We start from the raw sequence: 26,571 nt of genomic DNA, 5'->3' as shown, positions 1-26,571 counted from the left end.
TATCATGGGGGTTTCAATGTTTACGTTTCGCTAGCGTCGGAATTATACAAATCATGTGACACATAGCCAATCCGATGCCTCGCTCAAAATCTTTCACGACACGACATATATAGAAGTCTGGTGCTGATGTTCTTGAACAATACCACAGTAAGTTGATGCATCTGTCTGTGTATGTACATAAACCTATTTTTGCTACTAGAATAGTACGGTCGTTGAACTTTGCTCCTTTTGCTGCCACAAGAAAACAAATTTAATGATCTCTTTTTCCCGTTTCTTATGATCTATCCGCCAAACAGTCATGATCCATCAAAAGAGGGCCACCAGTGGGCCTGTGTAAATGCTCACAGCCCCATCCACCTCGATTTAAACACTCAAGAACAATTCTCAAGGTCAATATTTTCTGGAGAAAGGCGTAAAAGGGATCATTCCATTGATACAACATCAATATCCCATCAATTCTATTCAGCTATCTCATTATTATTGTGGTACTTGTATTTTGGGGTGATTTTTCAATTAGCCAGATACTGGTGATAGAAAATTAGTTCAAGAGCTTTGTCTATGTGCAACACAGTGCATATCAAAGTGCAAGGGCAAAAAGCCTGATCATATTCGTCGCATTCACAAGAGAAGATTTGTCTAGATAAGTAACATGTCTAAATACAATTTGAGTAGGTAAGAATCAAGGAAATAAGTCCATAACATAAGTGTGAGTCAGTTGATAATCCTCGCTTGCGATGATATTGCCTGCTTCTTCGGTCCTCGTGATCCTGCATCCACTCCCTCTGTCTTCGTGGGTTATATCCGTTTAGGTCCAGTACTCCAAGATTGAGTGAAGTCCCCATGCAGTAATTAACCTACATATCGGGCCATATAATCTCATTTCTGAGGCTGAAGTCCTTGGGATCTTGATGCTGTGTATACGTCCTGCATCACAAGCTAGTGTAAAGTTCACTGAGGTGCCCAGTGGGTTCGCAGCCAGTCCCAAAATGAAATTGTCTGGACGTTGACCAATGAATTCAGATTGACTTGCGAGAAGTCGTATCTTCTCTCCTCAGTAGCAGACAGCTCCTGCAAGCGGCTAACTCTAGCACTGTCTTGGTAATAAGCTGCTTCCTGAATATTTGCCGCTAGTTCTGGAGCTACAATTATTGTCCTTGCAAATTGCTCTGCTCTTCTTGTTAGCATTTGCTTCAGAGGTGCTATCAAAGATAAACAGAAGAGCACTTACGTCCTTTGATAGCTTCTGCATACTGCACAATTTCAGTTACAGTTTTCCGGTCTCCCTGCATTCTGAACTCTGTCGGCCATATCCGCTGATCTATATACAGAGCTGCCGCGAGGAACCGTGCCACATCATTTACAGATGTCATTGATACTGAAATGGCCTGGCCCATAGTATTATATTCCACTATTTCTGCTGTGTTAGTCTCCATATTCATGAGATAAGAACCTTGATAGCCGAGTGCAGTTGAAGTGCTGATGTCCATTGAAGCTAGGCCTCCTGGAGCGAATCGTTCATAGAAGACCCCACATCCAAAAACAGTATATTGCATTCGATGACGGGGGTGGTGAGCCCAATGTAGAAGTCTCTCAATGCTTGCAGCCCTTCCACGATCTGAGGGGTCATTCGTTGGTCGCCCGCCTAGCTTATCTTTGTATTCTGCAGGGATAAAACGTTGAACGCGGGAATGCGCGGCGGCATCAATGAGGTTGATTTGAGGGTTCCCAGATACCGTGGAAATGACTATATCTATTCCTCGAAGATTAAAGCGAAGATCATCTTGGTCGTCATAATTGACTACAGCCACTTGATAGCCGTGTGTTTCTAGATCTGGTCGACCCTAAAGATACTGGTTAGATTTGTTCAGAGATATCGATGTGCCGAAGTCAACTGACCTGTCTCGATAAGATAATGAATGGATGTACAGTTTTGCTGATCTCATGAGCGATAATCTGTGCCAATCCGCCTGAGCCTGCTATTGCAATTCTCATCATGTTGTTTGCCATCTCATTGTCAATCATCACCATGTTTAAGTACCCAGAAGAAACTCGAGTTTTTAACAGGATTCTAAATTGTCAAATGTATTAAAAGTGGTACAAACGGAAGACCAGGCAATCCTGTAGCCAGAAGAGGTGACTAGCCATGATGATAGAGAGAGTACTAGGTCGCTTAATGAATCAAAGAAGTATCTATGATATAACTGGATGGAATTGTGATAACTCAAGGTCACTTTGTAATTTACCCAGAATTTGCAAAAGGAGTTCAATGCTGTTAGCTAAGAAAGCATTATAGGATGAGAGAAGAGTTGACCACTAGGGTGATGCAGGTGGCAAGTTGGTACACCGGGATCTTGGGTAAGTTAGCCGTCCAGGAATAAGAGCGGTAGTTCAATTTCAAGGGTCAATTCTCAGAATGAAAGGATTTTGCTCGCATAACAAATTGTCCTTAGGCCTAATAGAATCCGTTCCAAGAATCTGCAGTTGGTGAGATACCATGAATCTGTGACCACAGGCATAAGAGGAGCGGGAAGACTTGAATATGATGACACTTGGATGTAGAATCAGCCGGAATAACTCCATAAGAAGGACACATCTTACCACAGATGTGACCGCAATCATTAAATTCGGCTCGAAAAGCAATTTATAGTACAATTGGTAAAGGCATCTACGTAAAAAACTCCCATAGATCTTGATTTCTGATCCTTATCTGCATGCCGGCAAAGATTAACCAGGTAAATACCGGCTGTCAAGGGCTGAATGCAATCATGACACCCAAACTCAAAGAGTCTGGGACAGCTCCGGCTTTTTCTTTCCTGCCAAAAGTGCGATCACCCACGAGGAAGAATCGCTGGGATGTAGGAGTGACCAGGTTTCAGCCAAATCAGCCATCGAAAGCCTGTAGAAAGTATCGCTTGGTACAATCCATCTTGGTAAATTTAGGAAGTTAATCCGGATTTATGACGGATCACTGACCGCCGGCCTCGTTGAATCTGAGAAGCCTGTCGGATGCCCCAAACTCAAACCAAGACAAAGCTGCTACTATCATTGGCCGTTCTTGGTCACAAGAAATGAGAGATACGCAATCTACGCATCATCTCTGCCATTAAGCATACTTGTGAGGCTTGCAGAGGCATTTACGAGGGGCATATGCAGGTCAGACACATGCCCGAGTAGAAGTGAACATGCGAAAGGAAAGGCAGCACTGGACAACCACAAATATAGTTCGTCTTCGGAGAGCAGAATAGGAAGATCCTAAGGGCCACAGAGGATGGTAACGTTGCCAAATGAAGATTACTTGAAAACAAGCCTTGCGTCCTTCATATCCATGAATATCATTGGGGGCGAGCGATAGAGGTAACAATGGGGGCAACGAAAAAAAAATCCATAATGAAAACAATCCAAAATACCAAAGTTCTATAATGGAATGGGGTATGCAAATCCTATTGGATGGTTTGCGAGCAGGTTGTGACAGCTGTCGGTGTCTTGCCAAATTTATTGTAAGGCTGAAGACATAAAATGTTGATCATTGATCATTCATGCAAGTCGCTTCCGTAGCCTAGGTTGACCTAGGTAGAGTCTTGCCAAAGAATACATTGATTGGTGGAATGTGATTTAGATTTGGACAGGATATTATATCAGATTCCACTTTGTAGGCAGGTGCTAGGTACTCTCAGGTACTCTATTAGACACATGAGTTGAGGCTCCATGGCAATCTTCCCTTTCCCCTATAGGTAGGTAAACGAGGCCTAGATGTTTGTCGTCGCTCAGTGTGCAATTAGTTCTTGACCAAACCTTTTGAAAGCCATGACATTGTTAGATAGTGATGAGATGGATAATAATGCTTGATACAAATTTTCATGTTCATGTTCATGTTGGTGAATAGCTCAGTAGTAATAAGTTTTGATAGGAAAACTTTATTCAGCCACAGGAGGACTATTTCTCTCCAGAGAGAGTCGGGACAGACACAATCACCCTTGTTTTCCCGAGGTACCTCCGATATCTACACCAAGATCTCTTCCACAACATTTGTAAACAACAATAAACACAATATTTCCACAGCATCTTCGAATCCTTTGAAAATTATTAAAACAATCTTTCATAACCAATATCATTCCAAGATCATCTGTCTTGACTCTCTCTTCTCCCAGGAGATACAGTGCTAAATTCAAGTTGCTTTCTGCCACTTCGATCACCATTACTTTACCTACCTACTAATAGCAGTTTTGCGTTTAACAGAAAATTAATTATTAATCGAATCTAGTTATAATGCGCAGGGGAAAGAAGATGGCTGGAAACGCCAATCTAGAGCCTCTGGGTTCTCGCACCAAAGTTCCAACTTATGATTCAAGTCCACTCAAGCAGGAAAAGAACGATGAGGACCCTCCTCACTTTCGTGCCGAAGGCTCGTCTTACATATTTGGACCAATCAAGCAAGAAGGAGACAATGAGTATCGTTTCCGTTCCCGCTCCCCATTGGAAACTCGTCGGTCCCCCCGTCGAATTCGCTCTCGGTCCCGCTCCAGAAGCCCTGACGACCACCATCGTTCCATTCCTAGAACCCTCCGGTATTCCAATCACTATCGATCGCGTTCCAGAAGCCCCAAAAGCTCCTATATCAACCAAAGCCCGCACAAGTCCCGTCAGTCCCGCCGCTCTATTTCCTCTATTTCGGCTCAAAAGGTATCAAGCTCCAGTTCCTATAGATCTCGATCTCCACGTCATAGAGACCAAGACACTACAAAGGGCTCCTACGATGGAAAATCTCCTCGTGGAGGCTCTCCTACTGATGAAGGCGCCTCAAGAGGGTTCTATTACAGACCGTCTCCTTACACAGATACTCCTATGGATCGGGGCGTTCAAAATAGTTCCTACTATAGACCATCGTATTCCATTCGAAACGCGAGTATGTTTTCTGAGTCCAAAAGCCGAGCTTTTTCTCTTGCATCAAGTTATAGTCTTAGAGAATCATTAGATGACGAAGAGGTAGCTTTTACCCGCCCCCATTTATATGCAATTGAAAGTTCCTGCTTCTAACCATTTCAAGACACTGACTACAGTGTCGTGTACGAAACCTTCCAGTCGCAAGCGCGGAGAATTCATGGTCCCTGCCTACAACTACCCTGAGCCATCAAGTCCAATTGAAGAATCATGGGCGGAAATTGCTAGTCGTAAGCATAAAGAATCAATGGCAAACAGAGCAGCTAACATGACCACTTCGAAACATGCTTCACTCGCTACTTCCGTAGGAGAATCCAAACCCCTTAAGAAAGCAGTAAATTTGGAGAAATGGGAATCAGTGGTAAAAGGTACCCCCGTCAGCCCTGTCAGAGGTGAGAGATCTTTGTTGTTTAAGAGGAAAAAGCAGAGCAAAGCGGAGGGCTTAGATATCCAGAACCAAATATCCTCCCTCCTGTACCCTCGCAAGAGAAAAGCTCTACAAATCCCGCCGACTGAATCTAAGATGAATGTTACGACCGATGTGGAGAAAGGTGTTGGCGTTGCTGAATTATTTGAATCATCTGCCCAGAATTCAAGCACTCCTCCATTGCCTATAGCATTACAAGAAATGCACTCACAAAGCGAGGCCCTTTTATCTGCTTCAGACCAAGGCATACACCCAGAGAGACAAGGCTTCGTCGATAATTCCCCAATGCCTATCCCATCTAGCCAACGTTCAAGCATCTCTTCCAAAAAGTCTACGTTCTCAACGGTACAGGATGTTTATCCACAAAGCGAGATTAATGTGTCGGCTCTCAATCAAGGCATGCATCCAGAGAGACAATTTCTTCTCCAAACCTCCTCTTCGCCAAATGAATCTCCCGAACACTTACATCTACAGGCTGAATCCCGTCTCACCATTTCCTCTCCAGAGATTAAAGTTGACACACAAACCCTGCAATCGAAGATCCAAGAACTTCGTCCTTCATCCTCTCTTGGTAAGTTACCAGTATTCGCCGTATTACTTGTTGCACATAGCTAATCTCATGGCACAGACGAGAAACCCAGACCAATTCCTAGCATCATGAATGAGCTATCATTTACCGATGACCTCTTCGAATCAGACCAATATGTAAGCCCATTCGAACGGACAAACGAAAACTGAATGGATAGGCTGATAAGATATCTGGAAACACAGGCTGTCGAGCCAGTGGTTCCTACTCACTGGCAGGATTAACTCGTCGACCAAGCAATTCCGATCATACGTCTCTATTGCGTTCCCCATGTACTCAGCGAGTTGATCGAAATATGGATGTTATAATTTCTTCTCTTTTCGCACACAAGCGGGCTGTTAAACCAGGGAAATTGGTGTATTTCGCGAATATACAGGAGTCTGGGGTTCTGGTATGGATGTACCGACTTTAACGAAGCTACGAGATACCCTGGGACGGTAAATGCATTCGGTCGGTATATTCAAATTTGCGTTTGTGTTTTTCTCACGAAGTCGTCATCCGACTTCAACTTGACCCCTTTCTAATCGTTCCCATTCTGTTTTTCTCTAATTCATGTTTTCACGTGGGATCATAATCAGAATTCCTGTCATTCCTTTATTGGAACTATTTTAATTTGTTTCTCATTCATTCATGTCTTCGCCTTACTTTTGTCGTCGAGCCACAGCTACATCGATAGCAATACCATTAATATAAGAAGTGTAACCACATTGGTAGATCAAGATTTAAATAGCTACTACTAATACAGTAGACCCCAAATATTTCCCCCAAGTCTCATGGCTTGACTTCGCTTTGAATACATGCAAAGAATCCCTAGGCCCTTTTCCTACAAGTACATTGTAACACCAAAAGTAACGCCCCTCCCTGTAACAGCTTTAACTCCTGCAATGTTTCTGTAACTCCATATCCTGAATTCCTGACTTGGGTATTTTCTTTAACAAAAGAAATTAAGAACGTGAGATCCGTTCCTGACAATGCCTGATCCAGCATCGATCCTGTCCCATTCCATCCTATTCGTCCTACGACGCATAACCTCATACTCATACTCATAATCATACAAGATTAACCACAAAAGGAAAAGAAATTGAGCATAAAAGGAGAATATCTACTGATATAGTTTAAAATAATGAACCCACGCTCTCCTCTTACTTGCCCTTCACGCTTACATTATCGCATCCCCACTTCTTCGAATAGTATATGTGCCACACTATTGCACATTCAAAAATAAATCATTTCCCCGTCTCGTGGGCGTCAATCTCGGTAGCCAACCCGGCGTCTTTGGTAAACCACTGGGATTATCTCCATCGATGTTGATAGTGATCGTTTCACCTGATCCATCGTCTTTGGTATATACGACGGATCGACCGTTCAAATTTGTATCTTTAACTGTACTGATATCTTCGTTCGAAGAATCAACAGGAGCTTGTCCCTGAGCTTTTATTTCAGACATGGTAGTCATTTGTGTAAGACGTGGATCGAATGTGAAATTGCGTGTTTCTTGGCTGTAGATTGAGGATACTTCGGGGTCCATGGAGGCGTGGAGGGGGACGGAGAGTGGTTGGGAGGGATTAATGTTGGAGGATGAGACGTTGGTGGCGGGTTTGTGTAAGGACTGGACGCTATCTTTTCTTAATATACCGGTGAGTATTTGTGGCCGCCAGTGTGGAGATACGACGGTTGGTGAGGTCGGTTGGTGGGAAGAAGTAGTGGTGGGGTTGGTAGTGTTAATATTAGTGTTGGTGTCGGGAAGGACTCTCCATTTTTGTATTGAATCTGGAGAAGTGGCGAGACTTAAAGAAGGGGGCGGAGCGCTTCTTTTACTCCCACTTCCATTGGCAGTTCTTGGACTCATATCCCTCTGTTTAGAAGTTGGTGGTAAGGGTAATGGTATTGGCGGTGGAGGACTTCTTGAAGCTAAATCAGTGGGACTGAAAAAGTCATTACTTTTTCGAATAGTGATGCCAGAGTTGTGAGAGCCTGGCGAGAGAAATTTTCCGGGCGATAGTCCTAGAGATGCCATGCGCGTTTTCTGAGCGGCTATCTCGGCTTCTTGCCATGGTTTATTACTATATGCTGTAGGGGGGCGGATGGGTGACTCAATAGATATTGGCGGTGGTGCGGGGAAATTTGTTACGATCGATGTGCGGGTACGAGTACGAGAATGGCGTTTGCTTGGGTTTCCCTTGATTTTGGGGTATTTGACTGGTGATTTACCGATGACGTTTGATTTGTCAGTGGGTGATTCGACGACAGGGCTGAGATTAGTGTCGCCAGAAAGCTCTTGGGGCTCAGGATTGATAGAATCCATGGTTTCGAAGGATGTCATAGACCCTATCGAAGCTCTAGAGGTACGATTTTGATCATATGGTCCTACGGGATTGTATGCGGATTTCCCTAGCACGCGGCGAAATGAGGGGTTAGATTGCATGAGTGAGTTTAGCTTCTCGACTTCATTTGAAGAGGGTCGACGATTGTGAGATTTTGCCGAGTACACAGATGAGGTTGCTCTAAGAGGATCCTTGGCAGATGGATTGCGTTGAACAGAAGGTTTCATTGCATTTTCAGGCCGACGAGGTTGTGAAAAGTTTCTTTGAAGATTAAGGGGGCGTACGTAGAAGTCAGGCTCTACTGAAGCATCCTTGTAGGAATCGATAATATGCTCTGTTTCATTTGGCGAGAGCTCACCTTGGAGACGAGGTGATTGATAATATGCGGGATCAGGATTTCGGAGAACCTTGTCTTTTGATATGGACCCATAGGACGCCGCATTCCATGGTGCTTCGGATGCTACAGCTGTGCTGCATGAATCTTCATCTTCGAATTGTGTATCCATAGATTGCCGATTGTTGCCCGTGAATTTTGATGGTTGCTGGTAGGCAGCAGTGTGGATCTCGTTGGGGTTTCGCTGGAAAGGAACCTGCAGGGTGAGAGCTGGTCTTTCGGGCAAAAGTGGAGACGGGCCACGTTGGAATATTTCTTCAGTGTAACCCATAGGGGTTAACAAATTGTTTTGGGGGCTCTCGGAAGTCATGGCAAGACCGATATTCTCTGGACTAGCGTTCCTTTGAGAGAAAGGATCGGGGCTTAGCTGGCCCCCCCTCGGAGGCATTCGAGCCCCCAAAAATGGACCTATTGGTGTTGGTCCTCGGGTTGAAATGGAAGCTGGTGATGGCGCCATTGGCTTCGTAATACCGAAGTGAGATTGTGATTTGATGCTCAAAGAAGGCTCTTGCTGGAATGGGAGATATCCACTATCTCGATTTGCTTGCCTTTTTCGTCTCATACAGGCACACAGCAATATAGCTCCAACTACCAAAACGACACCACCAACTCCTGCTACCACAATTCCAGCTATTTGCGCAGTCGATAGTACTGGCTTACTCTTCTCCGGTGATGAATAGGCACTCGTGGCAGCTGCCGGTTGTGTCACCCCTGTCGATGATTTTGAACTCGTGGTTGAACTTGGAGTAGCTGTAGCGGTAGCTGTAGCGGTAGGTACAGTTGTGAGTAAAGTTGTAGCTACAGAATCACTAGCACTTGTCGTTGCCACTGGAGCAATTTGGACGATACTTGCGGAGCCTGATTGTAAAACGAGAGTTGCTGTAAGGGTGCTATGTGTGTTTGGCAGTGCATTCTTGTCGGAATTACACATATTGTATGCTTTTAGTACTGTATCATCTGCAAGACAAATTAGAAACTTCCGTCGAGCAAACTTCGACAATGACTTACTAGAGGAGTCATCTCCATTACAGAAGCCCACGCTTGCTTCTGACATTATACATTGTACTGCCCCCTCTCCCACCGTGTATGTAGACTTGCTACCATTTTCACATAAGCAGTCAAATGTAGGTGTGTCGCCACAAACATTTGTTGGATAGTTGTCTTGTACGAAGGACTCAAAGCAAACTTGAGCGCACGAAGGAACAAAACTTTTTACTTGAGATGGCAAAGAAAATTCAGCATTAACACAAGTTGAGAATGCGTATATGAGTATGAGGAGGCTCAATGGTAACATTGCCATTCTGGGAAACACTGTAGGAATGGGGATGTCAGCATTGTTTGTGTATATACATTTTCCAAGTTGTTCTGAGCATTTTGAAACTTCATGATGCTTGTGATGATAGAAGAGTTGAGGTCATAGTTCTTCGAGTCACTCAAACTGTTGGACACCAAAGCTCTAAGTCATGGTCTCGATTCAGGTGGCATATGTATGAGAAGTAAAAGAACCAGAAATAGATTCTACTGACCTCGAAGATGGAAACAAATCACTTTCCGAGTCGTCCAGCGTCTCATACATCATTATAATACGAATCTAAGATAAACTTCAAAGAAACCCATGGTACTGATGATACTGATCGAAGAAATGAAATAGAAAAAATCAAGGAAAAAACTCGACGGTAAGGAAATACGTGAGAAAACTGAAGGAAAAAAAGAAACAATGATGTAGAAAGTTTCCATCAAGAGAAATCAGCGATATGCTCACACAACACCCGACGACCCCCGCAATGTTACCTTGAAAACCAATAGAGTCTCTCCAACAGCCGGCTCATGGGCCATATACATGGCGTCACATTTCTTCAGGTACGATGTGTGAGACTGCATGATACTACCGCTGGACTCAAGATACATAGCCGCTGCCACAATAGTTGACCCCATGTTTGATGTGATGATAAGCCTCGTTACCTGTATGGTGGTGGTTGTCTAGCTCTGCAAGTAAGCGCTGAAGAAATTAACCCTGGCGGTTACAAGGTTAATTTCCCACGTGACCTGACGTAGACCGGATCGAAACCGATGATTGTAATTGTGGGTAGGTAGGTGTGTACAGCAGAAACATGTTCGTTCCATTGTCGTCTCTGATCTCTATACCTTTTCATCGATATGAGTGGATCTCTTTCAAGAAAGGAAGTAAGCAGATCAATATTTTACCGGAGACAATAACGTTTCGCATCCGAGATAGTTGCTACGCCAGCCTCGAGGCCGTTTGCTATATATAATCATCAAAATTATACCGAACTACTTTACCCACTTAGGTTATGACTGGAGACCCCAACGCAGACCTGCCTACTCCGTAGTCTCAGTTCATAATAGGTTGGTACATAGTATGTAAGCTACCGAGTGTCATGGAAAACGTCCAACAATTTCACGTTCGATTATTCGAATCATCATTCGAGCCTGAGATAGAGACACAACGTTAGTAATATTGATCGTTCAACGATTCATTGCATTTATTATACGTGTCAAATTTTGATTATCTCTAAGTTGGTTCGAGTTTGTCTTCACTGCGTTCTAGATCCATTTTATTGCAGCTATTTTTGTTCATGAAATCATTCATTATGGTCATTTCCTCGTGATCCATCCACGATTAGATTTTAAAAGCATGTTTCGCGGCTGTGTATGCAACCCAGAATAACCCCGCTGTAGCGAATCCATTGTTGAAAAATATCCTCGTAAGCAATTTGAGCCTCCCCTTTCAACATGAGCTTATGCATATGTGCAAACGCCTGCTTTTTCTCCCAATATTGTGCAAAGTGAATTTCAAAAAAAGATGTGGATAATTGAGGGATTCATATGAAAGCTCAACTTGAAAAGAACTAAGACTGTAAATTGGTACCAGCACGGCTTGACTTAATGACCTTCTTCACAATCTCTTCCGTTTCATCCCAATCATCTTGGTTGAGCTTAATAAGATCAATATTATAATGATTTGCGATTTGGTTGAGTGCATCATAACTCTTTCTGTCGAAGACAAAGCTGATACTGACACCGACACGTCCGAATCTTCCGGTTCGACCGATACGGTGAAGGTAGGTTTCTGGGTCTGGCTCTGAATCTGATCGGCCCTTCATAGGGACGTCATAGTTGATGACCATAGAGACAGATTGAACATCGATACCTCGGGCAAGAACATTTGTAGTGATGAGAACCTTGGCCTTCCCTTGACGGAAATCTTCAAGTACTTGATCACGTTCTGAACCTTCAAAAGCACCATGAACTGCAACAACCTTGTGTCCTTCCTTTGTCAAACGTTCAGCAATGTTACTGGCTGTATCTCTTCGCTGTAATCTTGGTTAGTATCATTATCGAGAAAGTACATTCAGCATCAAATACCTTGACAAAAATGATCGAGGAACCGATTGTCATTAAACCATAAAGCTTGACCAGAATCTCATATTTCCCGATCTCGTTGGGACAATCCATGAACATCTGCTTAATTCCAGACACAGTAAGTTCATCGCGCTTCAACTTAATCTCGTTTGCACGAGGCGAAAAATCCTGAGCAAAGCCGTAGACCTCATCGGGAAAAGTCGCGGAAAAGAGTAGGATCTGCTCGACTCGAATCATCCTAAAACCGATTAGGATATGTCACTCAAACTTCGAAAAGACCGAACTTACGATTTGACTCGCATGCACTGATCTCCAAGACCTTGCTGATCCAACATGTTGTCTGCCTCATCCAAACATAGTATTTTCATCTGAGATGCGTCGATCGATCTTCTCTTGATCAAGTCCATTACTGTACCAGGTGTCCCTACAATAACCATTGCATTTACTTTGGCATTTCGCTCCACCGCACCTGGAATGGCTGCTTGTACAGTCAAGCCATCAACAAATTGCCCAATGCTTCTGATGACGCCCTCGATTTGGCGGGCAAGTTCGCGACTTGGTGCTAAACATAATGCTTGGGGAGTAGTTGGCTTCGAAAAGTCGAGACGTGATAAAATAGTGATAACGAACGCAGCAGTCTTTCCTGTGCCTGATTGTGACTGCGCAATCATATTTGTTGGTGGGTTGCGAAGTAAGAGTGGAAGGGCTTTTTCTTGGATCTTGGAAGGCTTTTTGAAATTCATCGCATAAAGACCTTTGAGAATTGAGGCATCACTAGTAGGATAGATCAGCTCAGACTCTGCAAAAGTGAAGCTCACACTTACATTCCCAACTGCTCAAAAGTCTCTACAGAATACAAGGGACTTGTTTGATCGCCTTGAATATCGCTGAGTTTAACCTCGACCTCATATTGGCCGTCCTGGAGAGCACCACCTCCCAAAGGCTCAGTAGCACCATCAAGTTGCGCCTCCTCCAAAGGGTTTCCCTCATTTTTTTCAGTAGTGGGTGATGCAACCTCATCTGCCCAAGATGTGCTCTTGGATTCAGACATTTTAGAATATTGTGTTGGTGTAGTAGATTGAAATGCTGGGAATATGATGTTTCTTCTTTAAAAATGATTTCAGTGCGGGGGAGGGGTAAACTGTTTTGTTCTGAAGATGTTTGATTGATTTGTTGTGAAGGATTGCCTAGTAGAGATATTGAGATATTGAGAAGACGATAAGGGTTGAACTAACTTATAAACGCCTAGTGCATATTGAGATGTGTTAATCTACACGTGATTCAAGATCAAACCTCCAACAAGCACCTGGGCAAATCGTATTATCCCGAGGTCGTGCGAGCAAACAGCCACACGTACACAGCCTTACAGCCACAATTGATCACCTCCTACCTTCCCTAGTCCCTAGTTGGGTATGTTTCGCTGCTTTAGAAAACGTTTAGGTCACCCCCGTGTGTTCCGCCCGAATCTGATAATCTCCCAATCTGCCCAGCCAGCCCAACTAATAATAATAATCATAATAATAATAATAAGGTACCTACCTGGATATTATTAAATGCTCCGTAATTTGGCGGGGCATTTATGCGTACGAGTTATTCATTACGGTTATTGTCCTGATGACATATGTCCAAGATCCAACCTTTATGTTCATTCTCTCATTCTTTGCTTCTCTAATCTAACATGAATCTTTTCCCTCTTTCACGTTGTCCATGATACTTAGATTACTGACGTATTATTGCGGTACAAATCATGGCGGAGGTTGACATTGCTCCCCAATTCGGCCTTGAGTTGAAGGTTAGTAGACACGCATGTTCGCATGCTTTCTAGGCCAATGCCTTTTCTGACTTTTGGCGCTTTCACAGGATGGATTCAAATCGGCAAATGCTTGGGTAACCAACGGTATCAACTGGATAGGCAGCGACATAGAAGGATTCTATCGCGAGAGGAGCGTCATTGAGAAGGAATACAGCGCAAAGCTTGCGGCTTTGGCTAAGAAGTATTATGAGAAGAAGACGAAGAAGTCGAGCAGTTTAAGTGTCGGCGACACACCTGTTATGACCCCTGGGTCACTAGAGAGGTTTGAGATGCTATACCTAGAAATCGGCGTGCAACTGTTAACCAACCGCATGTAGTGCATCATTAACAACATGGACTACACAACTCACCACTCTCGAATCTCGCGCAGCGGAACACGATCGCTTTGGAGGGGAATTGATAACGCAAGTGGCAGAACCACTGAAGGTACTTGGAGGACGTTACGACGAGATAAGGAAACGCCACGTTGAATATGCGGATAAATTGGAAAAGGAGAGAGATGCTACGTATGCGGATCTTCGCAAGATGAAAGGGAAATATGATGCTGCATGTCAGGAAGTCGAAAACAAACGGAAGAAGGCAGAATCTTCATTTGATTATTCAAAGACAAAAGCACAAAACGCATACCAACAGCAAATCCTCGAGATGCACAACGTTAAGAACAGCTACTTGATCGCCATAAATGTGACGAATAAACAAAAGGAGAAATACTATCATGAGTACATTCCGGATCTTCTCGACAGCTTACAAGACCTTTACGAATCGCGCACAATTAAACTCAATGCTATATGGTCGCTAGCGGCGCAATTAGAAAAGGGGATGCTGGAACGTAGCACAGAGTTTGTCAATCACGTATTGGTTGAGATTCCAAGAAATCAGCCTTCTTTAGATTGCATGATGTTTGTCAGACATAACGTAGGAACTTGGCAAGAGCCTCCGGATAAGCCATTTGAACCAAGTCCTGTGTGGCACGACGATGATGCGATGATGGTGGGAGATACTGCTAAGGTCTTTCTTCGAAACGTTCTCAGTAAATCTAAAAATCAACTTGGGGATTTGAGAAGAGAAGTGGATTTGAAACGACGGGAAGTTGAGAGCACGAAACGTGTAAAGCAGCAAATTAGAGAGGGTAAAGATAAGAGGGACGAAGTTGAAGTTGTTAGAGCCATTTTTGCTTTACAAGAAGAACTACATCAGGTTGATCACAAGAGGCTGACTGCAGAGGTTGAAACATCAACAATTACGGAAGCTGTGGGAGATGTTACGTTAGGCTCGAAGAGTCACAACTTCAAATCTCAAACCTTCAAAATACCCACTAACTGCGATTTGTGCGGTGAACGTATTTGGGGACTTTCAGCGAAGGGTTTTGATTGTAGAGATTGTGGTTATACGTGTCACAGCAAATGTGAGATGAAGGTTCCAGCTGAGTGTCCAGGAGAGCAGACCAAAGACGAGAAGAAGAAACTGAAAGCAGAACGTCAAGAAGCGGCCAATGCGGTTAAAGCTCCAGGTACAGGTCTTGCAGATAGTGTTGCGGAACTTCCAACCATGAGTCGATCTAATACTATGAATTCGTTAAGTTCAGGTTATGCTGCTAGTGCACATAGATCTATCTCGGCAAAATCTCCAACCGAGGAATCACCTCCAGATGCGGCGGTTGATCGAAGGAGAAGCATTTCTTCGAGTCTTAAGCCCGGCGGACTTTTAAAGAAAAACAGAGTTGTGGCTCCTCCGCCGACAGCATATGTTAGCGAATTACCAGGTAGCAGTGTAGCTGATGGATCGGCATCAAAAGAACCGAGAGGGAAAATGTTATATGCGTATGACGCTAATGGTGGCGAAGAAGTCACAGTTAGCGAAGGCGAAGAAATTACAATACTGGAACCAGATGGTTAGTGGCCCCGCTACAATTTCTCGAACTAATTACTAACCAATGCTAGATGGCGGCTGGACCAAAATCAAGCATGGCTCCAAGGAAGGTCTAGTCCCTACCGCCTACCTCGAAGTTCTACCTCCTTCTTCCCCTCCAAACCCTACAAATAGACCCGTCTCTATAATCTCCAACTCTGGTTCCTCCATCTCCACTGGTAAAAAACAGGGCCCAGTTGTGGCACCAAAAAGAGGAGCCAAAAAGTTGAAATATGTAGAAGCGCTTTATGAGTATACGGCGCGGACTGATGCGGAACATAATATGGTGGAAGGCGAGCGCTTTGTTCTTATCAAGGATGATCCTGGAGATGGATGGATGGAGGTTGAGAAAGGGGGGCATATCAAGAGTGTGCCGGCAAATTATGTACAGATTGTTTAGACAAGTTGGGCGGGACTCGTTGCTTGAAATCGGCATGGGATAGCATGGAATGGCAAGGGATCGGTGTGAATGTGGCAGACTGCAGATTCAGGATTGTGGATGATACGTCCTCAAGGTAGAGCGGAAGATAAAAAGCAATTCTGAATTTGTGAAACAACAGACAGATGTGGCAGTGGAAGCGAGCGTTATTGAATCCTATGAATTTTACCTACCTACTTAGAGCCTAGTAAATACCTACTTGTATAGGAATGCAGATTTATTAAACCTCATTCTCATTATGGTGCTGATATTTAGTATCACAGGTGTTGCGTTGCCAGGAGTGTTGTAGTACAACACGACAAGCCTGGGAGGCAAAATCAGTCTGAGCGCTAAACATTACCAGCTCAAGATAGTTGGCACCTAGTGATAAACCGCTCATTAAATCTGGAGGCGAGGGGATTGAGTGATAATGATAAGATAAGAAAGTGTTTCATCGGAGAATTTAATGTCGTGCATCGGTACCAGTGTACAGGTGATGGCGGCGGGGCAAGAGGAGATAATTACGCGAGATTGATTACGCGAATCTTCCTTGTCTGGCAAGCTACGATCGGAGGACCAAGGAATCGAAGAATACTTGAATTTATATTTGAACTTATAATTGGAGGAGAGTTATCGTAAGTTTGGAAATTCTTGAAGTAATTGTTGTTTCATATGGGAGTATAGTCTGATGATAATCGTTTTGTTGTGTGAAGTGGATTGGGTGATCAAAAGGAGAATGTTTGTTTGGATATGTGGAACTGGTTGAGAATTCATTTCAAGTACAGTTATACTGTCGTCTAATTTTTTCATGATTCGACCAGATGAGAAATGCTGACCTGGAGAAATGATAGAATCCTGTGAGAATACCGTGTACATTACAGTGTAGTCTTGTAACATTAACCGGAAAGTGGCGGAGATTCAACCGGCGAAGATGGTGACGAGAAACCACAAAAGCAAGAGTCCGAAATTGGCGGAGATAAGACTAGCGAGTCTCAAGCAGAAGAGACCAAGGATGCGCAAAAAAATTGATGAATCTATGAAGGATGGTACTACCGATGAGAAGAAAGATACATATTCATCCAAGTTCGTTAAGCTGAAAAGGCAGAGGTCTAAGGCCCAGGGGCTTCCGGTTGATCTAATATGAGGGAAGAGTTCATTGACTGATGATTTGATTCGGACTTCAGAGATTTGTACTTTCTAACGAATTTAAATACATTACAAATATTCTTGTCTAGCCCACTAGCCCCATGACATACGAGTCCAGACTGTTCAGGTTTAAATAGAGTACAAAATTCTCCTATAGGTTTGATCATAAAGCTTATGACTTAAGGGCTAAAATTAGAACGTAGTACTATACAAGTAGCAGTGAGAGGGTTTCAGGGCGCAGTTCATAAGATCGAAAATCTACCTGAGTTCCAAATCACATCAAATGACTTGAGCTCAAGCAAGCTGATAATCCATTATAGTGAATTTGATTGGCTAAAGCTCCGAGCATATAATCGAAAGCATCGAAGAGGTGTAGCGAGAGGGGGGACTAGTTCGTAATCACGTGATATAAACAATATAATTAGCGCCTGGTTTATTAATACAAGGATCTTTATAGTTCTACCTTATAGGTATCCATAGATTTATCGAGGGCGTTAGTCTCACAGCAATGCTCATGCAAGAATTGCTTCTTCTTTTACACTGAGTAGTTCAACTATCTAGATATAATGTAATCTTACAATATTCTAATATTGATAATATGTTTGATAAGATAAGTATCTATAATCTAAAGCTACCTACTTGGATTTGTTTCTTTAATCTTATGATTTGATTATCTTGAAAACAGAAAATACTTAAAGTAGGTAGGTATCTAGGCGACTCGCATGTGCGTAACCAGATAGCCGCTCTGTGTTGTGGCTATAGTCAGCAATAACATATAGGTAGAACGCTGATAAAGAGGTTGCCTGACAATCAAAAATGACAATTGTTATTACAGGGACTAGGTATCTGTCGGCGCAGTTTTTACATTTAAATAGCAGATTGAGTGCCACATATATTTTCCCCATTTTATTCAGCGACAATTACCATTTTAATACAATCATCGAAAAGCCATCACAAGCTATTCAATTTCAGCATGAATCTCTGCATTTCTTCTCAGCAGTTCGATCAATTTAGAACTCCCATTACCATAATATTATCTTCGGATGCAAGGAGTATTCTTCAAAGGCATCCTGAGTCAAAACGACACATATCGCCAGGGGAAAACCCCAAGAATCTCGAAGCCTTCTCCAAACCCCAATCCAAGGAAAGAGAAAGGCACACAGGCAGCTCAAGAGAAAATCTTAAATATGGTCCAGATATGACAAAGACTAAACTCAGAGACCTAGATGGTCCTGTCAAACGCCCGTCCAGGGAGAGATACGCAGACTATCCCAGAAATGAGCATACATCTGTAAAAACGCGACCCAGAATCGTGGATCTTAACAAGAAAAACACAAAAGTCCTAGGTGCATCTTTGAAAGATGATAACAAAGAAATGATGAGGATTGACGAGGAGCTCAGGCGAAACTTCGATGAAGTACTACTCAAATCATCACAGATAAAGTCAAACTTAGAACGGCAGATTTTGACAACAGAGGAGCTGTTGTCTTTGAGAGAGGAGTCAGAGACGAGCTCTGGTGATCTCCATACTGATCTATTAAGGTATAAACAGCAGCTTGATATTACTCAAAAGAATCTCAAGAAATTCAGAGATATTAAATCGACTATAGCCCCCTGAAGTGCTCAGGGACTATAAAAAGTCAGTATTGTATTTGCTTTTATATTACGTTTAGATTGCTATAGCGTTTGATTTATGGATTAATTTTATAATTTTGTTTATTGTTTACATTACTTGTTCTCATAGTCCAATTACTTCTCCTCATGATTGGATTTACTTGTAATTACTCAACTCATGTATCAGCTCAAGGACCTCAGGCTCAGAATTTTACTTGATGAAAAAGCAGTATATTAATCCCCAGTATATTACACTACAATAGATTACAATATACTAGATACTCCAAGATAATAGACGCAATGAGATGCATACCTCAATCAATATTGATTTAGATATAAGCGAATCTACGAAAAGAACAGAATCCCGAAAAAAATGTGCAAAATCGCTGATGTGATAAAATAAATACGTAATTTGCTTTGAAGGAATCAGACGGAACAACGCTGCGCGAGCGAAATGTGAAATAGTAGGTTACTAGCTCTAGAGAAACCACCCGAAAGTTGATAGATAGATGAAAAGAGGTAGAGCTAAAAGTGATTTATCCTGATATTGTCAGATGATAACCCCTCGATTGATTCTGGAAATGAGCAGTCTATTTACCAAAATCTGTATGAGAAGCTCCCTGTTATTATAAACAGATGATAACAGTGTTGTAATTAGTATATGGTAGTATTACTGTGGCTGATATAGAGGATATAATATACACGCTAGTATGTATAATAGCCAATTATATCCACGTCCGTATGTATCATACAAACAGAGCTATACTGAAGATATACTAAAATACGGGAATTCACATATTTTTATTCGAATATTGTATATTTTGATTGACTTTAAGTCTAATAAGGAAAGAGATTATTCAAAATATGTAATATTTGAATAGGAATATGCAGATTCCTGTATTTCGGTATATTGTTAGTAATATTCAATATTATTAAAATATAGAATACTTTTAGTAATATATAATTCAATAATAATTATTGAAATATTATTATAAATATCAATACGTACCACTAAAGTGGGGCGTAACTGAAATACGGAAAATACTAATTACAACACTGGATGATAATGAAGTCGTGTTTCTCGCGGATCATCCGCCGATGATCAGCAGGGGACTTGCTTTGCAACGAATCGAAATATGGCATTTGTGTAAGATGCCAACTGAAATTGCATTTATTATGCTTATCTTTTGGCCATTTATCATCATTCTGAGGTCTCCTCGTCTTCAAAAGAAAAATAATATCGCTACGTCGAATTTTGCGACGATTAGACTAAGAGTGATTTATGATACAATCTCTAACATGAGTCTCCGTAGTTTGAGTTAGTCATAAAGTTCAAATAAATTGCACAAGATAGCCTGGGTCTAGCTTGGTATGTAAACATCTTCTGTCTCCTATGTAATCGTGTAGTAGTTGAATTCTGTTGCGCAATGAACGCAACGCAATAGCTCCGAGAATTCTGTCCGGTATTGCTTCATCAGGGAAAAACTTCTGGTATCCAGGGTCGAGCATCAACGATTTTCTGCTCAAAAAGAGCTGTGGATTTGCCATTTCCACAGTGTTAAAACTAGCTATACACTCTTCCATGATTCTAGAAGGTCGGATTGAATTGAGTGATGCCTCAAGCATGATGCTGCTTGCTTGTTCAAACAATTCATCTATCTCGAGGTTTTTATAACCCACGTCGTTTAGTATTGATCTCAATAATTTCACTTCACCCATGTCTCTATATACTGCGTAAAGTGTCGCGCCATACGGTATACGTTTGCGCTGACTGGTGTGATTGAGTTTCATACCAGCTTTCAAGCATTGAATGATTCTTTCCCTGACCCTCGGATAAAGATGGTCGTGTTCCTTGCTCATTATGATGAAAGATTTAAAGATTTTAATGCAGTAGGATTCCAAAGTCGAGTCCTCAAATTTGAAAGACCGAAGAACTCTCTGGATATACAGGCCTTGAGGGTCGCGAAGAAGGGCCCACGGAGGCTCTTCAAGGTGACACCCAGATAATTGTTTTGACGACTCTAACTCATCTTTTATGGACTCTATAGCTGTCAATGGCCAGATCTCTTGGGTTTGAACACAAGGAATGAATTGAGCAACCATTGAGTACCAAAGACCATCTTGAAGTCGGGCTCCTAGGACCCCATCGCATTCAAATGGGTCATGAATCGATTTACTAAGAATGAGCCTTATAAGCTTTTCGAGATAAGGAATTATCAGACGATGGCACCCAAATAGTGTGTGTATAACTCGCCAGAACCACGGTGTGATTCCTGTCCCATGATTTGGCGTAGAATCACTTAGGTCTGTTCCTGCTTCTATCAAGTACTCCATAACCTTGAAAAGCTTACTGAGGCGGACGACGGTTTCAGAAATACCATATTCGTCGGTGATTGCGTTGAATATGAAGATGGTACAATAACATTCCTCCCAAACATGGAAAAGTAGTGAGGACATGGGCCATCTCTCCCTGGGGGATATTGTCATATCATGAATGGTAGCTTTTCCCTCCGCAAATAATCTACGCACCATGGATAAGTCACCCATACGACAAGCTTTGGCAATTGGAGCATCCAATGGGACGTTATTATAGCATCTTAATCGCATATCAGAACATCCAAAAATTGAACCCCTCCTTTGCTGATCGATGAACACAAGATACCGGGCTTGTATAAGATAATTGGGACGAATATCAATCTTGTGGGTAGTTTTTGAGGTTACTAAGGGCTCTTCTGAATCGCTTGTATCGTCGCAAAATCTTTGTTGTAAGATTGTCGTTGTTGATCGAATAATTATTGTCGCGAGCCAAGCATTAATTGTGCTTTTCGTGGTGGTTTGTTGAACAACCCTAGGATTGCTGAGCCCATTTATTAAGACGTTGTCGCCACAATCCCTGGCTGCCGGCAACTGTTCGTTTTTCTTAAGCAAGTGTTTGCTCACGGTTTCAGCTCCAATATCAGATCGATTGTTGAGATTGAAGTCTTTTAGAGCAACGTTGACACTGTTCTTGACCATTTGCGCCAAAATTGGGTCAAGTCCAGCATAAACACCTTCATGGATGGCATATGTGACATCTTCGTAGGTCCGATCGCTAATAAGAACTTCTTTTCTGTTCGAAGCTTGGGTGGTTTGTGTAGTTATTATGGTTGTCGAGGCACTGGGCGTAGATTGTGTGGTGGCAGCTGCAAGTACCATTTGTTGTATGTCTGTGGTAACAATACTAAACATCGTAAGCAGTTATACTTCTTTGGGAGGATGAAGTGTTGTCATACAGATTCAATCTGGATTGTATGCCAATAATATCGATCTTCGCCTGGTGGAGTCTGCTGGCATATTTGGTGAATACATTCTTCTTTTTGGCGAATCTAAAGCCTTTCCACCAATCATTCCTCCCATTACGCTTATATTTATTGACGAATTCTTGAAGTTCTTTGACAGTAAGCTCACTAAGCTCCAGGGCTAGTTTGATCTCGTCTTCTGATTCTGATATGTCTGTGGACTGCTTCACCTTTTCAAGGGTACATTGAAAGTTTCGAAGCCCTTTCTCGAAACATTTCAGCTGCTCAAGTATGTATAGTATCTCTTTCGGTGCGCCATTAATGTCATCGAAACAGTCGCAAATAAACTGACAGCCTTGAAGAATTTGGCCTGTCAGTCCAATGAAGCTTATAACCGACGCACCAAGGCTGACGGCAGCAACAGCAGCCTCGGCCATTATCAAGTTCAATGTTCGTTAACAATCAATCAAATAGATATATATCAAAAGGTTCAAGTAATTAGAATCTCGAATGGTCAAAAGCCAGATCAATTATTAAACACGCATAATGATGAAGAGAGCTTGGGAAGATGATAATAAGTGTTTCAATAGTGGCAGTGCTATCTTTTCGTACAACTCGAGTGCAGTAAACCGCAACGCATGAGGATGATTGGTAGGCTCTCAACAACTGTGTACCACAGCAGAGACACATGATAAACCTAAGCAGCCGCAGCAACTACTTCTTTCCAGCTGTCTCTAGCTTGAATTCCTTTCCACCACTTGTTCACATGAGGATACTTTGCGAGTAGGTCTTGAAATCCATACTTCAATGCCTGTGTACCGTGTGGTAAATGGTACAAATCAGCCAAGGTGAATTCATCTCCCGCAAGATACTTCTGCTTCGAGAGGATCTGGTCGTAGACAGCGAGATTGTTGTCAAGTGTTTGGAGATGTTTTTGAACTAATTCCGGGCTAGTGGCACCCCATCCTCTGGCACTGTTATTTTGTCAGTATTGTTTTGGTTTGAAATGCGACGCGAGAACTTACGGTTTGATGAAGTTCTCGAACCAGAGACCGAAGGTTTCGGTATCAAAGTAAGCCTGTTCCATTGAGCAAGCCTAACGGAGTATTAGTTTACTTTATTGGAAAAAACATTGACTGGAGACTTACTTGTTCAAATAAACCATAGCCTTTTACATCCCCCTCTGCGGGGATGAGTTTAGTACCCTTGTCGGCATACTTTCGAGCAAGGTACTTGCAGATAGCCCTACTCTCGTAGATCAAGAAACCGTCATCGTCGAGGACGGGAACCTTTCCAAAAGGCTGCTTCTCAAGATGCGAAGGTGACTTCTGCTCTCCTGTCATAAGGTTGATAAGAATGAACTCGCAGTCAACACCTTTCTCGGCGAGTGTAGTGAGTACTCGCTGAGTGCAAGTTGCTTGACGCATACCGTAGAGTTTGAGACCCATTTTGTGAGGTGATTTGTTTTTAAGAGATTGATGTTTGAGATGCGAGAATTGAATTCTGTTGATGTTGATGATACTTGAGTGATTTCTGAGCGTTTGAATGAACACTTGCTCAAGGCGACTGGCCTCCTTATATAGTCGTGGCTGCTGCCATGAGGTATTGTGTATGATACTTCCCCTGACCTCGTTAAAGTAATTATGAACAAGTTCCGAAGAAGTTATGCAAACGGAGCCGGTATCTTGACGATCCGAGCATGAATTTATGCATGCTTATCACTGTGAAGTCTTTCGGTTTGACAAATCACTTGATTCCTTTTTTGAAAAACTGTCTATAATGAATGGTATGTGAAGGATGAGAAGGGTGAGATTCAAAATCAATTACCAAGCAAAGCGGCTTCAATTCCATAAATATGGGGTGATTACGGAGCACATCGTGAGTATCGCCTTAAGCGGTTAGCGTGTATTAGTTAGTTGGTTATTGTAAGGCGGAATGTTAGCTCATTGGGTCAGCAATGGGGGTAGCGAAAAGTAAGCAGTGTACGGAGCAGAGCATAAATTGATTTCCTTCGGATTCGGAGTACAAAGCTTGATCTTCATGCATTATGAATAACCATAATGCATGCCTGAAAGCTCACTGAGATTGATCCAGTGCTTTACTTTGCTGGATATGAAGGAACTCACAGCTGCTCGTACTATTCCCCTCCGAGCAAGTTTTCATATGCCTCTAGCATAGTATGCGAGCCCCTTCGATCTGATTTCAATTTCATAATGAGTAGATTTCCGGAGAAAGAACAGACGCGCGAACCAAACTGAAAAACTACCGACGCCCATACTGATTTTGTCCTAAGAGGCGCATTTTTGATTAAAAAAAATCTTTCGTATCGGTAGAATTGTCTACAGCTCGCGATTAGATCGAAACCGGAACTCCAGAGGCAGCAGAAGTTTCAGCAGCCACAGTTGTCATGCTTGTTTTGGGCACCACACCATAGTTGCCTACAGTGAAGCAAACCTTGAAATTGGTCGCACAAGTAGGTGCTGTGGTTTTGATCTCCGATTCTAAACTCGAAAGTGTCAAACCCGGGTCCTCTGCAGACCTAAAACTGGGCGTAACTTTAGGTTCTTAAAGCATGTGCGACAATTTTGTCCGACTCGAACACAATAGAGAAATGATTTCCTATGACCCTTGGGACCAGAGCTTTGAGAGTCCTATTGTCGATGCAAGTATTAGAGCTATTGGCAAGAGAAGACTCAAAACTAGAGTTGTTGGTATATATTGTGACTTATTTCGCAAACTTCGGGGATGGGCGAGCAAACGAACACCCATCGAGAAAGCCATCTCGTTTACAACCAGAATGACTGCGAGAGATGGTACAAAAAGCCGTGATAGTTAGCTATGGAGGATCTTATCTCAAAGGTGATGCATCAGTCGAATATATGGCTTAGTCATGTGACAAAAGAACCAACAATCTCCATAGAGTCCTGTGACTTACGAATTGCAACCACAATCTAGAGATCACCTCGTTGTAGCCGCAGGCCACTTCTGGGATACGCTAGTCTTGCTTCCACGATAAGTATCACGTATGTTGTCGAGCACTTTCTACGTCTGTAGCAGTTGGCTATTTTCCAACCTCGAAAAAATCCGTTTATTCGGCGATCAATATCTACGTTAGAGTAGCTGAGGTGTCGTATTCTGATATTTAATCGTTTATATGAGTAACAGCGTGATGAGAGCGGGATGATAATTTCCGTGGGCGGTGATCATTTTGAGTCGCGCCTATCATCCCATATATCGTACTTGCCCTTTTAGTCGTGGAATTTAGCTTGCACAGCTGCACACATTGTGATCACGTGTGTAAATAGAGACAGTAATTGTTTTTGGTCTTCAAGCCTTGTGTAATCTCCACTTCATTGACTTTGATGAGATGGCCGGAGTCTAGCTGGATACGAAAGTCGATTGATGGCAAGAGTTCCAAAAAATAATCTATTAATGTTATTTGGCATTCAACTAATTCGGTGATGCATCTTTAAAACCCCTATTGGGAAGATCACCAAAATCTTAACACTTCAGCTCTTCGCGAGCCAAACGCTCGTATCCCTCTCCAATCTCTTTCCAGATTCGCTCACGGTATTCGTCCCTTGCTTCTTGATTGAAATTATCTGGCGAACCATACGTACCTTCCGGAGAATGTTTGGCTCTACGTCGCTATACGAGTAGTAAGTAATCAGTCCCGTATATCACATGGCATTCATTGGAACATTGAATATTGCTCACCATCCGTTCGTCGGAAAAGTTAATGTAGCCTACCTAGTGAGTGCACTACATCCTGGTGGAATGACATCTAAATTCTTCGTTGCTGCGTGCGGGGGGGTTCTTCGGCCACATTCGAAGTATCTCAATTTGACCTGTACCTTGAAGACAGATGAAATTTCAGAAACATACTCGATAATGAGATCTGTCCTCGATCAGATGACAGTTTTGCCTTAATCAAAGGTATGTGGGTGATTTCCATCTGGAGAGATATAATCCATTTAACTCGATCCTCGACCTCTCCACGTCTTTGTGCCATCGGATCTTCGATCAGGGGATAATTTGATCAAGTATGAATCTTTGACAATTCGGTAGGCCCAATCAAAAAGACGAGATCTGATCGAGATAAAAATTAAGCGAGAGTGACATCGGAAAAAATGGAGATGGCCTACATAATATGAACACTCTCGATAGCTGTGTAGGTGTGTAGGCAGACCCCAAGACTATCTTGAGCATGTCCTCACCTGCGGCCAACATGGAAAGGAAAGCGCCTGAAACTATGTTGAAGCAATGTTACGTCGAAACGATAGTGAGAGTACAGTGGTGGTGGCTGTACAGGGCTGTGCAGCTCAGCTCGAAGCGGGGCAA

The 26,571-nt window shown here is 42.6% G+C and overlaps 9 protein-coding genes across 9 annotated transcripts; 4 read left to right on the top strand and 5 right to left on the bottom strand.

Annotated features, from left to right (window-relative positions):
- Positions 1 to 948: 948 nt before the first annotated feature.
- EAE98_003667 (uncharacterized protein) lies at positions 949 to 2,028 on the bottom strand (the record flags this gene model as incomplete). The annotated part of the gene is made up of 3 exons (XM_038951287.1): positions 949 to 1,166; positions 1,229 to 1,841; positions 1,897 to 2,028. The coding sequence occupies 3 exons, from the start codon at positions 2,026 to 2,028 to the stop codon at positions 949 to 951; spliced, it is 963 nt and encodes a 320-aa protein (XP_038812751.1).
- A 2,238-nt stretch (positions 2,029 to 4,266) lies between these two features.
- EAE98_003666 (uncharacterized protein) lies at positions 4,267 to 6,527 on the top strand (the record flags this gene model as incomplete). The annotated part of the gene is made up of 4 exons (XM_038951286.1): positions 4,267 to 4,983; positions 5,045 to 5,936; positions 5,994 to 6,070; positions 6,137 to 6,527. 4 exons carry the CDS (start codon positions 4,267 to 4,269, stop codon positions 6,173 to 6,175), a joined length of 1,725 nt encoding a protein of 574 aa, XP_038812750.1. The 3' UTR covers positions 6,176 to 6,527.
- A 255-nt stretch (positions 6,528 to 6,782) lies between these two features.
- EAE98_003665 (uncharacterized protein) lies at positions 6,783 to 10,612 on the bottom strand. Its single transcript, XM_038951285.1, has 3 exons — positions 10,196 to 10,612; positions 9,678 to 9,980; positions 6,783 to 9,626 (listed from the first exon to the last, which is right to left on the bottom strand). The coding sequence occupies exons 1-3, from the start codon at positions 10,239 to 10,241 to the stop codon at positions 7,156 to 7,158; spliced, it is 2,820 nt and encodes a 939-aa protein (XP_038812749.1). The 5' UTR covers positions 10,242 to 10,612; the 3' UTR covers positions 6,783 to 7,155.
- A 927-nt stretch (positions 10,613 to 11,539) lies between these two features.
- EAE98_003664 (uncharacterized protein) lies at positions 11,540 to 13,104 on the bottom strand (the record flags this gene model as incomplete). Its single annotated transcript, XM_038951284.1, has 4 exons — positions 11,540 to 12,004; positions 12,057 to 12,291; positions 12,342 to 12,827; positions 12,878 to 13,104. 4 exons carry the CDS (start codon positions 13,102 to 13,104, stop codon positions 11,540 to 11,542), a joined length of 1,413 nt encoding a protein of 470 aa, XP_038812748.1.
- Positions 13,105 to 13,542: 438 nt separating this feature from the next.
- EAE98_003663 (uncharacterized protein) lies at positions 13,543 to 16,441 on the top strand. The gene is made up of 4 exons (XM_038951283.1): positions 13,543 to 13,845; positions 13,914 to 14,128; positions 14,184 to 15,757; positions 15,807 to 16,441. The coding sequence occupies exons 1-4, from the start codon at positions 13,801 to 13,803 to the stop codon at positions 16,172 to 16,174; spliced, it is 2,202 nt and encodes a 733-aa protein (XP_038812747.1). The 5' UTR covers positions 13,543 to 13,800; the 3' UTR covers positions 16,175 to 16,441.
- A 1,870-nt stretch (positions 16,442 to 18,311) lies between these two features.
- EAE98_003662 (uncharacterized protein) lies at positions 18,312 to 18,956 on the top strand (the record flags this gene model as incomplete). Its single annotated transcript, XM_038951282.1, has 1 exon — positions 18,312 to 18,956. One exon carries the CDS (start codon positions 18,312 to 18,314, stop codon positions 18,954 to 18,956), a length of 645 nt encoding a protein of 214 aa, XP_038812746.1.
- A 1,328-nt stretch (positions 18,957 to 20,284) lies between these two features.
- Positions 20,285 to 22,727, bottom strand: EAE98_003661 (uncharacterized protein; the record flags this gene model as incomplete). Its single annotated transcript, XM_038951281.1, has 2 exons — positions 22,225 to 22,727; positions 20,285 to 22,172 (listed from the first exon to the last, which is right to left on the bottom strand). Exons 1-2 carry the CDS (start codon positions 22,665 to 22,667, stop codon positions 20,285 to 20,287), a joined length of 2,331 nt encoding a protein of 776 aa, XP_038812745.1. The 5' UTR covers positions 22,668 to 22,727.
- A 94-nt stretch (positions 22,728 to 22,821) lies between these two features.
- EAE98_003660 (uncharacterized protein) lies at positions 22,822 to 23,678 on the bottom strand (the record flags this gene model as incomplete). Its single annotated transcript, XM_038951280.1, has 3 exons — positions 22,822 to 23,204; positions 23,256 to 23,326; positions 23,379 to 23,678. 3 exons carry the CDS (start codon positions 23,676 to 23,678, stop codon positions 22,928 to 22,930), a joined length of 648 nt encoding a protein of 215 aa, XP_038812744.1. The 3' UTR covers positions 22,822 to 22,927.
- A 1,124-nt stretch (positions 23,679 to 24,802) lies between these two features.
- On the top strand, positions 24,803 to 25,066 carry EAE98_003659 (uncharacterized protein; the record flags this gene model as incomplete). The annotated part of the gene is made up of 1 exon (XM_038951279.1): positions 24,803 to 25,066. The coding sequence occupies one exon, from the start codon at positions 24,803 to 24,805 to the stop codon at positions 25,064 to 25,066; it is 264 nt and encodes an 87-aa protein (XP_038812743.1).
- Between the last annotated feature and the right edge of the window lie 1,505 nt (positions 25,067 to 26,571).

Source organism: Botrytis deweyae, assembly GCF_014898535.1.
Source record: "Botrytis deweyae strain B1 chromosome Unknown BDEW_006, whole genome shotgun sequence".
NCBI lineage: Eukaryota > Fungi > Ascomycota > Leotiomycetes > Helotiales > Sclerotiniaceae > Botrytis > Botrytis deweyae.
Note: the sequence above shows the minus strand (reverse complement) of the source record. Positions and strands in the feature narration are given on the sequence as shown.